This window comes from Eubalaena glacialis, chromosome 9 (genome assembly GCF_028564815.1).
Source record: "Eubalaena glacialis isolate mEubGla1 chromosome 9, mEubGla1.1.hap2.+ XY, whole genome shotgun sequence".
Taxonomy (NCBI): Eukaryota; Metazoa; Chordata; class Mammalia; order Artiodactyla; family Balaenidae; genus Eubalaena; species Eubalaena glacialis.
In genome coordinates, this window is record NC_083724.1 from 9511380 (window position 1) to 9525318 (window position 13939).

Below are 13939 nucleotides of genomic sequence, written 5' to 3' on the forward strand. Positions count from 1 at the left end.
TTTGTCTTTTGCATTTAGGTCTATGATCAATTTTGAGTTAATTTTTATGAAAGGCCTAAACTCTTGTGTCTAGGTTCATTTTTTCACATACACAAAAACAGTTCCAATTGTTCCAGCACCATTTGTTGAAGAAATTACTCTTTCTCCACTGAATGCCCTCATGCATTTGTCAAAGGTCAGTTGACTATATTTGTCTGGGTCTATTTCTAGGCTCTCTATTCTGTTTCATAATCCTAGACATCTATTGTTTTGCCAATACCAAGCTGTCTTGATTATTATAGCTTTACAATCAGTCTTGAAATCAGGTAGAGCGAGTCCTCCAACTTCGTTCTTTTTCAGTATTGTGCTGGTTATTCTATATCTTTAGCCTTTCCATATAAACTTTAGAATCAGTTTGTTGATATTTATAAAATAGCTTGCTGGGATTTCAATTAGGATTGAATTGAATCTATAGATCAAGCTGGGAAGAACTGACATCTTAATAATGAGTCTTCTAATACATGAAGATGGAATACCTCTCTATTTCAATCTACCTTGATTTCTTTCATCAGTGTTTTATAGTTTTCCACATATAGAACCTGTACACACTTTGTTAGATTTATACCTAAGTATTTCTTGAGTATGTGTGTGCTACTGTAAATGGTGTTTTTTTTTTTAAATTTCAAGTTCCAATTCTTCATTGCTGGTATATAGGAAAGCTTTCATATATTGATCTTGTGCCCTGCAACCTTGCTATACTCCCTTATTAGTTCCAGGAGTTTTAAAAATAGATTTCTTTGAGATTTTCTGTATAGACCATCATGTCATCTGTGAATAAAGACAGTTTTATTTCTTCCTGAAGCAACATAAACTTTCACTCTTTGCTGGTGGGAATGCAGAATGGTACAGACACGATCCAGCAACTATACTCCTAGATATTTACCCAGTTTATTTGAAGTCTTATGTCCACACCAAAAGAAAACAGCATGCATGTTTAGCAGTTTTATTCATAATCATCAAAAACTGTCAGTCCTTCAGAAGGTGAATGGATAGACTAGTAAATCCATACAATGAGCAGTATTCATAAAAAAGCCATCAAGCCATATAAAGACATGGATGAATCTTAAATGCATATGGCTAAGGGAAAAGACAGTCAGAAAAGGCTACATATATATGAGTCTCTTCTTTTTTTTTTACATTCTGGAAAGGTAAAACTTTAGAGGTAGCAAGCAGATCAGAATCTGGACCACTGCCTTCCTCGCCATAGCAAACCCTGCCTTATTCCTTGGGTAACATCAACATCACTGTGAATGACCATGGTCACTTCAGCAACTGTTACCCACCTATCACTCCAGTCACCCCCTTCTCCATATTACCCAGGACTGCCCTGCATCAGAAGCCTGAAGTTCCAGTCTCGGGCCACAACCTTTAACCTTCTAATCCTCACCTGCTCCTTGACCCCAGCCCCACTGCTGTGCCCATCCTTCCCTCTCACCACGTCTTGGAGTCCTTGGTGGCCCTTTTCCTCTTGAGCAGACAGATCCCCTATCATTTGTCACTTCAGCCCCTTCTTAGCCAGTACTTTTAGGTCCCTTGCCCCATGGTCCTTCAAAAAATCTGCTTTGCTCATCATGGATGGATCCAACCACTTGCCCTCCTGTGCCCCTCTCTTTAGGCTGCAAAGTGCAACTAGAGAAAACCATCTACCCTCATGCCCTGGGGCTACTTTAAAAGCCACAATCTCTATTTCCATCGGCTCCGTCCACAAGTCTTTCTATATTTCCATAGTCAACCTTCTCTTTCCCCTGGAGTGGCTTTTTCAAGCTCCCCCCAAACCCCTCAAGCTTTCCTCCTGCTTCCCCACCTTCACCTCCTAGTGCACTGAGGAGAGAGGAGCCGTGAACCTCCTTGCACCACACCTACAAGCAGACCTGTGTCTGTATCTTTCCTTTCTGCAGACTCGCCTTTTACGATGAAGAGGTCCCAGGCCTCGGCCTCTCCCACCTTCGCTGGGACTTCACTTCATTATGTATTCCCTCTCTCTCCTCATCTTTAATTTTTCCCAGTCTACTGGCTCTTTCCACTCAAAATATGTACACCCCCAAGGCTCTTTCTGCTGAAAAGAAGAAAGGAATATTAACACCTCCCTGAACGTCTTCAACCCCTCCAGCCACCCCCTTCTTCTCATCTTTCTCCTTAGAGCCACTGTTCAAGCATCACCTGCACCTGCTCTCTCCATTTCCTCACAACTACCGCTCAAGCTGCTACAGCCCAGCTTCCATTTCACATCCCCACAAAACAGCTCCTGCTGAGCCTACCACCGCCGTGCTGCTAAACATAAAAGACTCTTTTTTTAGCCCTTTTAAATGACCCATTCTGTAGCATCCCGTTATCCTTGAGACACTGATTTCCAAGACACCAGCCTTTCTGGGTGTTCTTCTCGTGCCCAGGCTGCTCTTTCTCAGCCCCTTCTCCTCTGCCCTTCCCATAAGCCCTGAGGCTCTCACGTGGGCCTCTGTTGCTCCCTGGGTAATCTCATTTACTCCTGTGGCTTCAAGTGTAGGTGACTTCAATATCTGCATCTTCAAGCTGGATCTTTCCCCTGACTCCCAGACGCAAATATCCAGTTACCTGCTGCATGGTGGAGCTCACACGTCCAAACCTCTCTCCTCTCTGTCATCTCCTCTCTCACAACTGCTCCTCCTCCTCTATACTCACCATCTCAAAGAGTGGGGCTGCCAAGGACCAAAGCGGGGCCTCCTTTGCCTCCCTGTCATCTCCCTCCAAATCCAATCACCCAGTGCTATCATTCGGTCTCTTAATATTCTCTTGAGCCCGGCCACTTTACATCTCTGTCATTCACCTAGATTAATGGGACAGACTCCAATCCAGTCTCCTGGCCTCCCTTCCTACTGCCCACACCTCTCCTCTGGTTTTCCCACCCTAGCACTGATTCCCCTGGACTGTAATCCCCTCCATCACGTCTGTCTCCCCCACCAGACTATGAGCTAATGATGGCAAGGGCTACATCCAGTTTACTGCTGACCCCCTGAACCTAGCACAGAGCCCGGTACCATGTTCAGTCAATGTCTATTAAATAAATAAATGAATATAACCAGAAGTAATGAGCCTCAAATGAAAGTGGGTTTATACAATGAGGAAAGAATAATTGTTTGGAGGTAGCATTTGGAAGGGAAAATGCTAACACTGCCTCCCAGTCCTGTGATAAATGAGGTCTGGAAGAACAGGGGGTTCTACTGGAGTCATGTTCAGAAAAATGGGGAGGCCCCTCAGTAAAGAAACTCACCAGTGATGTGGCTTTGAGCAAGTTACTTCACTTTCCAGAACCTCAGCTTCCTCATCCATAAAATGGGTTTAAAATATCGGCCTCAGTGGGTTTTGTGAAAACTGAATTAGATGATGCAGGTTAAATGCTTAGCACAGTATCTAACTCAGTAAGTTGAGCTGAAGTGCTCAATAACTGTTCTTTAAATAGTCTCGATTAAAGCCAAGAGGCATCAGGAATGTTCAGTAACTAGGCTAATGATGCATGGATGGGGTATCAGCAGATTGATCAGGGGAGAAAGCTCAGAGCTGGATGGAAGAGTGCAAGAGGGAAGAGGGTCTGCGGGGGGTTCTGGCCATCACTCAGCCTCTTCCTGCCCGAGCACCAACTTTCCCTGAGGAACTGTCAGTCCTCCAATCTCAGTCCCTGCGGCCTTGGCCCCCTACCCTACCTCCACGGGAAGGCCTGTTTCTGAGACCTGGCCAGCCAGAGCCTCCTGTTTCCTGGTCAGGGTGATGAGATCACGAAGCACAGGATGGGACCCAAGCCAGGGCCGTCAACCCCAGAGTCTCTATTCCAGGACATCAAATGGAGCTACTGAAAAAGAGGAAGGTCTTTTCTGCAGGGGTTGCCCTCACAACGAGCTGTTGGCAGCCATCTTGGAACCACAGAGGAGGAGGTCGCCTGAGGGGAGCCAGCACAGAGAAAACACCTTCCTGAACGTCTCCAGGGACCTCCGGGTGGAGAGAGCAGCACCATCCAAGGCCCCGAGCAATACGGGAAGTCTAGTCTCTCCCTGGACGTTGTTACATAAGCCAGTAAGGTGAGTTTGAGCTGGGGTTTCAGTCATTAAGAACTACGTATGTGTGTATATATATATATATATATATATATATATATATATATATATATATATATATATATGAGTCCATGAGAAAAGTTAAAGCAGTCCTCCAGGGCAAAGCGTTGGGAACCTCTGCCAGGTCCAAACTCTGCTAATACATAAGGGTCCTGAGACCCAGACTCGGACTTGCCTGAGGCCTCAGAACAGGCTAGCGGCAGAGCCTGAACTGGAACCAAGGATTCCCTCTCCATCTCTTCCTAATGCTTCGTCTTCAGGACACAATCCCAACCCTACCGCCAGCACTCAGGCCCAAGGCTAACCTTCCTTTCAGCTTGTAGCTCCCACTACACTACCACCCTTTTTAAGGCTAATATTACTTGTTTACTGTATGTCAAGTGCTGAGCTAAACCCTTTACATCCATGATTCTCAGTTAATCTTCAAAAATCACTTGAAATGATTCTTCCTATTTTATAAATGAGGAAGGTCAGAGGCTGAAAGACAGCCGAAGATCATACAGGCAACAAGTTGCAGAGCTAAGGTGCAAACTCAGGTCTGTGTGATTCCATGCGACCACAGCCCCTCAGCCTGCTGTCCGCAGACCTCTAAAGTGTTCATGTACAGACTTTGGGGGGCAGTGGGCAGGGCAGGCAGCAAACCCACTCAAATTAAATGCAAATGTATATATCTATGTATTTATCTGAGGGCAGGTTCATATGTGATATTGTCAGATTCTCAAAAGAACCCGTGATCGGAAAAAGACTGAGAACTTCTGGCTTTATGGTGAACTCCCTGGGGCCAAGACACAAGCCTGGAACATAACAGACCCTTAGGGAACTTGGCCAAGCTCTTCCATCTCAGCCACTCTATAAACAAATCCCAAGGGACTCAGGCCCCATGGAGAAGCAGGCAAGTCCTCAGAGGCCGACCAGAACACTGGCTGCTGGATTTTTGGTTTGGCCACAGGGAGCCTCAGATTCCCTCATAACCTCCTTCCAATCAGCTAATCTTCCCTTTTTTCCCAAAAAAATGTTTGGATGCCTACTACATACAGACACAGTGCTAAGAGCTCTACCTATATCATTTCATTTAATTTTCGTAACAACTGTGCAAAGTGAGTACTATTATTATTCTCATTCACAGATAAAGAAACAGGCTCAGAAAGGTAAGTGACCTGCTTGCCTTTATCTGGAGTCTGATGAGCAGCTTTGTTGTCACACATGAAAGTCTGCCAGGAAGAGACGCCAATCAGTTCCTCTCAGGGAAAGCAGCCCCAGCGGCTGATGGACTGGCCGCTGGCCAGTTTTCAAACCAGAGCTACCAGGGCTGTGTCCAGGAACTGCTCTCTAAGTGGCTCACAGGCCAGCAGGGAGACCACTTCTCAGAGCATTCTGTTTGGGAAAATGCAGTTTTACTTCTGGCTCATTTCACCCACTTGGTCTGAGCTGGACACAATACAATTGTTCGCAGAACAAGCTGCACTGCCCTTTGCCAAGCTGACCTGGCCTCCGCGTGCAAAGCAGATTACATCAGAGCCGCCAGTGGCCCTCCTCCGGGAGCTCTGTAGCTGATCAGAGGTGGGACTGAGCTGGCTCCCAGTCAAATAGTTTTGCTAAGGAAACTATGAATCCCCTGATACTGTGTACACATCTGGTTTTTTTAAAAGACTAAGCTCAGTTGAAAAGGAAAAGATTTTGAAAATAAAGAAGAAAAAAAAAAAAGGCTTCAGTATTTCTCTTTTCAAAACAAAGGGTGTATAGTCCCTACCACAGATGTGGCTAGGCCTTCCTTAGTTCCTGTTGTATCTCAGAAAACAACAATAATGTGAACTCTGGCCTTGATCATCAGAACACAAGCTGACGCCTCTCTGAGGCTCCCACTATGCTTGGAGTGGTAACCAGCCGGGGCTGGAGAAGCCTGGAGGGAGCTGAGTAATGGCAATGCGCAGGACCCGGCATTTCCCAGCGGGATGGCCCAGCTGGAGGGAAGGCCCAAAGGGAACCCAGGCCCAACACCCAGAGCCCCAGTCACGTACACTATGCAACCTCTAGGCCACTGTCCTCATCTGAAACCAGAAAAGCAAGAAGAAAGAGGAAAAGCCGTCAACAGCCCCATTTGGAGCTTTGGTTTATTCAAAGGGGTCTTGCAGGGTACTTTCTACTGAAGATCATGTTCTGGCAGGTCTGTCTGAGCAGTCAGAAGCCCACCCCACTTAGTTGGTCCAAGTCCCTGATATCATTCCTTTAGGTGGGGATGCAGAGCTTCCTACCTGGAGCAAAGGTTCTGATTGGACCAAGTCGGTTTGTAGTAGCATGTGTGCAGCCAGTGACCAGGCCATCAGAAATTCAAAGAAATTCAATTCAAGAAGTGTTTCCTGAGTACCTCATTCATTCATTCTACATATATTTACTGAAGGTCTATTATATGCCTGACATTGGGCAAGGTGGTGGGGGACACAGTGATGAACAAGATAGACATGGTTCCTGCCCTCGTGGAGCCCACAGATGGCCAAGGAAGATGGAGACTAAAGAGTTACACTGAAGGAGGACAGATGGGGAAAGGACCACATGGAGAAGTACAGGTGCACTGAGGGGACGTATGACGGGGAGACCTTATACAGGCTGAGATTCATGGGAGGCTCCTAGAGAGAGTGACATTCCCGCTGAGATCTGGTTGGGAGCTGAACAGGGAGGACAGCACGAATGGGGACCTGATGAGACCAAGATATGATGCAGCAGGAAAGAGGTGGGAGGCCAGGATGGCCGAAGCCCACAGAGTGGGGGGACAGACAAGAGATGAGGTTGGAGGGGTGGACAGAAGCCAGACCCACCACGCAGGACCTTGTAGGGCACATTAAGGTGCCCGAACCTTAGCTTAAGTGGAATTGGAAGCCATCGAAATGATTTAAACACAGAAAAGATGTGTTCATTTCCACCCGCTGTGTGAAAAAGCACAGATGAAGGTGAGGGTTTAGGAAGAGGGGTTTGGACCTGGGGCCAGGTGCCTGAGACTGAAGCCTGGAGGGGCTCCCAGCCCATGGGGGACAACAGAGCGCTATCTGCACAGGCACATGCAAGCGGCGTTCTTACCTGGTTAAACCTCCGGGTAAAGGCCACGACGTTGGGAGCGAGACTATGTTTCTCCTTCTTACTCCATCCACAGCTGGCTAGTTCCTGGGAAGCACAGAGTCAATTTCAACAGTGATTCCAATGGGGATGCAAATACAGCAGGGCATCTAACTGGAATGTGGACACAGAGATGGGGAAGGACTGAAGCCTTGGCCATCTATGTCCTCCCAGGGTGGGAGAGATTCTCCTCCTCCTCTGGAGAAGAGGGCTGGGTCTATAGGTGGAGGTGTATCCTGGGACCCCCAGAGGTGAGGTGAGAAGCAGGATATTTTTCTCCATAACCCCGGCCACATCTCCCAGGACTTCTGTGTCAAATTATTCTCAACCCCACCATTGCCACTCTGCCAGCTCCCCGGGACCAGAAGCCCTTTCTTAATGCAAATTGTCTGAGAGAGGGTATAATGTTATATTGAGCAGGAGTCATACCCCAGGGCTAACTTAAAATTAAAATCTGGCTGAAGATGCTCAGATTTCATTGACCAAGTGACATCCTCCATTCCTGGAACCAGGGGACGTCCTGGGCCAAGCCCACTGCGATCAGATAAGCTCCTGGGATGACCTCAGATTCCTTCCTGAAGTTGGCCCCTCCCATCTCTCATATAAACAAAAGGGGGCAGAAGGACAGGTCGCCTTAATATCTTCTTCAGGAGCCTAGTCTCTTCTTTTCTAGCACATTTAGCATTATAATTTGAGGAGTCAAATGACCTAAATGTTACCTAACAGTGAGGCTGGTTCCTCTCCAAGGGAGGTAACAGGAGCAATCTAATGAGATTACCTGGGGGAAGTAGATAAAAGGATGAAGGAAAAGCCATTAACTAACTGCTCGGCTTTGCCAGCTTGTGCCTTGGCGACCCCTGGCAGAGAATGCAGGAAAGGAAAGTTCTCTACCCCTCAGTTACAAGGCTTCCTTCTAACTCATATCCAGCCTCTGTATTACTAATGACATTATTTTTTGCCCCACACCTGGAACTTTTATAAGGGCTTTAGTGAGGGTTGGCTGCCTACCAGCTGGAATAGACGCAGATCAGGGGTCTACCAGGAAGTCAGGGGGTGCTGTGGGAATGGCCAAAGACAAACGTGCTGGCTGAGCAGTTAGGCCTGAAGTGCCGTGCCCTTCAAATGCATCTCAGGACCCAACTGTAAGTCACCGGCAGGCGCCTGTGGGAAGCCGGTTGCAGGCAATGGGCAGCTCCGGATTCAAGGTGAATGACCTGGACTTGAGAACGTTTGGGAACCAACCAGGAGCTAAGAAACACAGCTCCTCTTCCTGGAGGCCTCACTTCTATAAATGGTACCATCGTCCTCCCAGTCACCCACATGAAAAACTACAGCAGACACTCTTGACCCTGCCAAGTCCTTCTCACTCTCACAATTTAGACCCCAAGTAATGGTAATGACAATGATATTAACTAATGCTACCATTTACCAAGAATCCCCCATGTGTCGGTACCGGACAGGGAGCCTCACTTGTTATCTCATGTAATTCTCACCACATCCGTTTTAATAAAGAAGAGGGCTGAGTACTAGTCATCATCTTGAATGAATGCTTTGGCTCCACTTCTTTTCACAAGTAGACGTGAATCCCTTTGAGCTGTAGAGTTTACCTGTTTACCATGATTCTCCTTGTTCTGTATATCTGAGTTTCTTTTCTAGTGTATATTTGACCTACAAAGTCAGTTCCATTGACTCCTCCTACTCCACCCCACCTTTAGAACATATGCAGTCTGCAAATGTATATTACTGCCCTTTCGAAGGGTAATTGTGAGGACAAGAGCCTCTCTCCCCTATGGATTCCAAAGCCAGCCCTGGAAATGTATGTGTTATAATCTGATATAAAAGAGAATTTGTAAAACTGATGTTCAAGGACTGAGACATAGTTGTTGCCCAGTTTCTGGCTGGTAGTTGCTCCTTTTGTTTTTTCCTGAATTCTTTAATAAACAGCGGAAGTTATACACACATCCATAAGTGTGGGGGGCAGGGAGGGTACACGTGTGTAAGGGTTCATTTAATTCAGAGTTTGGGTCTATTTCCACACCGTAAGTAACTTAGGAAGGCATCCTCAAAGGGAGCGGGTGGACCTAACAGGCCGAGCCAGGTCAGAGCCCACCCTCCACACACCAGTTGCGTGATGTGTATCTTCTCAGAACCTCAATTTTCTCACCTTAAATGGGTCTGATAATATATTTACCCGTGAAGCTCATTAGAACAGGTAAGATTAAAGCTCACACAGAGCACCTGGTATGTAACAATCACTTGATAAATGTTATTACCCCCCCTCCTCTTCCCAGGGTCACGCTGCTGTCAGACACGGCTTTAACTCCAAACACTCCCTTCTTTCTTCCACACACACTCTCGTTGCTGTCTTGAATTATTAACAAAATCGATTATTATTTCTCTTTCATACTGTTGATGTCATTCAGGCAAGAACCAAAGCAGGTACTTAATACATCTGCCCCAAATTTGCTTGATTTGAATATTTCTAAGACCCTGATTTAAAAACTGTATGTACAGTTCTTGGCGTTTGACAATTCCCTAAGGACCCTTTTGCACTGGAATACATGTCACATTTAAAATTAAAACTTTGGGATTTCCCTGGTGGTCCAGTGGTTAAGACTTCGCCTTCCAATACAGGGGGTGCGGGTCCGATCAATACAGCTAAGATCTCACGTGCCTCGCGGCCAAAAAACCAAAACAGAAGCGACATTATAACAAATTGAATAAAGGCTTTCCAAAAAATGGCCCACACCAAAAAAAAAACTTTAAAATTAAAACTTCAACAGGGTAAAACACTATGTTTGAGAGGTTCCTTGATAAAATGGAAAGGGTCCTTTCCTTGCTCCGAATCCCAACCCTGTCACTCATTTCCTGGGTGACCACTCTCTTGGCATCAGTTGCATCGCTGATGAAAACAGGGATGCTGAGACTAACTCCACAGAATTGTGGCGGAGACCAAGAGAGATAAAGCCTGACAAAGGAGGTGACATGCAGGGCACAGGCCTGGCTCACAGAAGATTCATTTGCTGAATGAACAGGGCATGAGCATTCCTCAGTGTTGAAATCTCCCAAATCCAGTGCAGAAAGATTTATCAAGATGTCAAAAGAAATAAGGCCATTCTAACTGCACTAAAACAAGTCCCAAGCCCAGCCTCCTTGGCAGTATTCCTCTTCTGTGTTTGGCCTTATAGGAATATAAGAGATGCCATCTGTGTGAAGTGGGTTTGGAAAATGTGAAGTAATAGAACAACACTCCTCCAGCCACTAATATCTAAAAAAGGTCCGTGCTACAGAACAGATTTGAGTGTAATTAACTTAAAATTGACCAGAGGAGACAGGGCTGGTTCTAGAAGGGAGACAAGGGGCTGCGCTGAGGCTGGTAAGGCCTTGGTAGCCCTGCGTGCTGGAGAGCCAGCCCTGTGGCTGCCCTGGGCTGCGCTGGGGCCCTGATCTCGCCCAGGCTGTCCTTGGCTCTGAGCTGTCTGCTGAGGTCCACTGGATGTGAAAGGGCAGTAAGAGCCTGTACAGTCCTTGCCAGCTTCTTCCGGGACCTTTTCTCCGTCATGTGGCTGTTCCCTGGGTTCATCGGGGAGAAACTTTCTGCCACTAAATAAACAAATTTACCTGCCTTCTCTCCCTTCCTCAGGCTTCAGTGGAAGAGAGGCCCTGTCCCCTCAGGACCCGCTCTCCTCCTGGCTCCCTCCCCCTCCCTGCTCAGAGGCCTTGCTCTGATGCCCTCTCTGGTCCCTGTATCTTCAACCTCTTCCTCTCCAATTTCTTTCCTGCTAGGATTTTAATGTGCAAAAGCCTCTCCCATTAATAATAATAATGGTGATGACAACAATAACCACGATAGTAATAAGAAAAGCCATCTTTTCTAGACCTCTCGTCTCCTCTAGCTCCTGCCCGCTTGAAAGGGTTGTTGGTTCTCCCTGTTTCAACCTGCTTCCCTGGCCACCTCCTTCTCTGGCGAGGCAACCCCTCTGCATATTTTCTGTTCTCTGTCCTTGCCCCTCAGCTCTGTGTTCTCTTGGTTGTCTTGACGCCTCTCGGGCCCCCCATTCGCAGTATATTTTCCAGTTGCTTTGTTCTTTTCTGACACATGTCCCACAAGCCCCACCAGGGTCGTCTTCCATATTCTCTACATCTGCATCCCTTCCTGGAAGATCACACACACCGCCACGGCTTCCACCACATGCCCATGTCCGGCCCAAGTTTCTCTCCTGACTCTAGACCAGGATATTCAGCCACCTCCTGGCCACACCTCCCTTGGCCTCCCACAGGCACCTCAAAATCAGCACGCCCAGAACCAAAAGGGTGTCTGACCAGCTGCCTTAAGTAAAAACACCTAACGACATGAGATTCATTTAGACATTCAATCTGACAAAGGAGAGTTTATTACAAAGAAACTGTCCATGGAAAAAATCCCTAACCAATATAAAAACAACCCTGTCTTAATACCCCCATCTGCAAGCATTCCTAGGTGACAGCGAGAGTCAACACTGGTTTCGGCTCACCCTCGAAGCTTCTCTGGCCACCAGCTTTGTGCTTAGGGTTTTGGGAGTCAGATGCCCTGAGGCGGCCTGAGAAAGGCCTGACCCTGACTGTGCCTGGGGTCAATGAGGTAAGGCCCTGGAAGAGGAGACCTGGGGAGTGGGACAAGTCCTCCCTGAAGACCCCCACAGGATCTAAGCCACTGAGCCACAGGCAGCCGCATGTGGCCCTTCCACGCATGTGTTTAATTCTAACTGGAATCTTCTCCAAATCACATTCCTAAAACATGCCCACATGGAGGATGCACCACGTCAAGGAAAGGTCACTAAATCTGACCTCAGGGACCACCACCAGGCGGCACCAGCCAATGACACCACATTACCATCTTGCTCAATGGCAACCTTTTTTCCTTCTTTCTACCTCCAAGTTTCTCCCCATCCCTCCCATCCTACCCTCTGGAACAATCTTCAGAAGAACTGGTGGGACAGTCACACACTAGTCAAAGGAGTTTTAAAAGCACCCCAGGGCGTGGGTGACCCACTGAGGCAGTGGGGGGGAGACAGCGCCAGTTTGTGGGATGGCAGTGGGGTCTGACTAAGGAGTAAGGCATTTCAGAGCTCTCACACCTCACTGCTGGGAATGCAAAATGGTAGAGCCATTTGGGAGAGCAGTTTCGCAGTTTCTTTTAATGTTAAGCATACATTTAACCAAGTGACCCAGCAATTTCACTAAAGCAAACATTTCATTTGTACACACAAAAAAACTGTATGCATGTTTATGGCAGTTCTCAATATGGAAATTCTCAATTTCCCCAAACTGGAAACAACCCAGATTTCCATCAATTGGTGAAGGGACAAATTGTGATCTGTCCATATAATCAAACACTACTCGGCAATAAAAAGGAATGAACTACTGATACAGGCATCAGCAAAGATAAATGTCAAAAGCTTTATGCTAAGTAAAAGGAACCAGACACAAAAATATTATAGGATTCCATTTTTATGACATTTGGAGATAGGTAAAAACTATAGGGACAGAAACCAGATCACTGGCTGCCAGGGGCACAGGGAAGCTCTGAGATGCTAGGCAAGTTCTCGCCCTGGATTGTGGTGGTTCCGTGAGAGAACAGTAGTCCTGCCTACCTTATCCACTGTTTCGCTGTCTGCAGTTTTAGTTACCTGCAGTCAACTGAGGTCTGAACATATTAAATGGAAAATTCCAGAAATAAACAATTCATACATTTTTAAATCATGCACCGTTCTAAAGCGTGATGAGATCTCTCATGCCCTACAGCTCTGCCCAGCTCAGAACGTGAACCATCCCTTTGTCCAGCATATCCTGCCTGTCAGTCACCGAGTAGCCGGCTGTTATTAGATTGATTGTGGTGCTGTCACAGTGCTTGTGTTCAAGTAACCCTTATACTTAATAATGGCCCCAAAGCACAAGAGGAGTGATGCTAGCAATTAGGATATGCCAAGGGACTTCCCTGGTGGTGCAGTAGTTGAGAATCCGCCTGCCAATGCAGGGGACACAGGTTCAAGCCCTGGTCCAGGAAGATCCCACATGCCACGGAGCAACTAAGCCCGTGCACCACAACTACCAAGCCTGCACTCTAGAGCCCGTGCGCCACAACTACTGAAGCCCACGCACCACAACTACTGAAGCCCGCGCGCCTAGAGCCCGTGCTCCGCAACAAGAGAAGCCACCGCAATGAGAAGCCCACGCACCGCAACAAAGAGTAGCCCCCGCTCGCCGCAACTAGAGAAAGCCCGCGCGCAGCAACGAAGACCCAACGCAGCCAAAAATAAATAAATTTTTTTTTAAAAAGTCTTAGGATATGCCAAAAAGAAGCTGTAAAGTGCTTCCTTTAAATGAAAAGGCGAAAGTTCTCGACTTAATAAGGAAAGAAAAAAATATATCCTGAGGTTGCTAAGATCTGCGGTAAGAACAAATCTTCTATCCGTGAAACTGTGAAGGAGAAAAAAGAAAGTCATGCTAGTTTTGGGACTTCCCTGGTGGTGCAGTGGTTGATACTCCATGCTCCCAATGCAGGGGACCCGGGTTCAATCCCTGGTCAGGGAACTAGAGCCCATGTGCCGCAACTGAGAGATCCTGCATGCCGCAACTAAGACCCAGAGCAGCCAAATAAATAAATATACCTTTTAAAAAAGTCATGCTAGTTTTGCTGTCGCCCTTCAAACTGCAAAAGTTATAGC

General features: G+C 47.0%; 1 protein-coding gene across 18 annotated transcripts in view; it reads right to left on the reverse strand.

The window, feature by feature from the left end:
* The window catches only part of RALGPS1 (Ral GEF with PH domain and SH3 binding motif 1), a 282278-nt gene that overhangs the window by 177149 nt on the left and 91190 nt on the right, over window positions 1-13939 (reverse strand). For all 18 annotated transcript variants that reach the window (XM_061199913.1, XM_061199909.1, XM_061199908.1 and 15 more), the window contains one exon: window positions 7197-7280. In XM_061199913.1, coding sequence (XP_061055896.1) covers window positions 7197-7280 — 84 coding nt within the window. The remainder of the gene's footprint in view (window positions 1-7196; window positions 7281-13939) is intronic.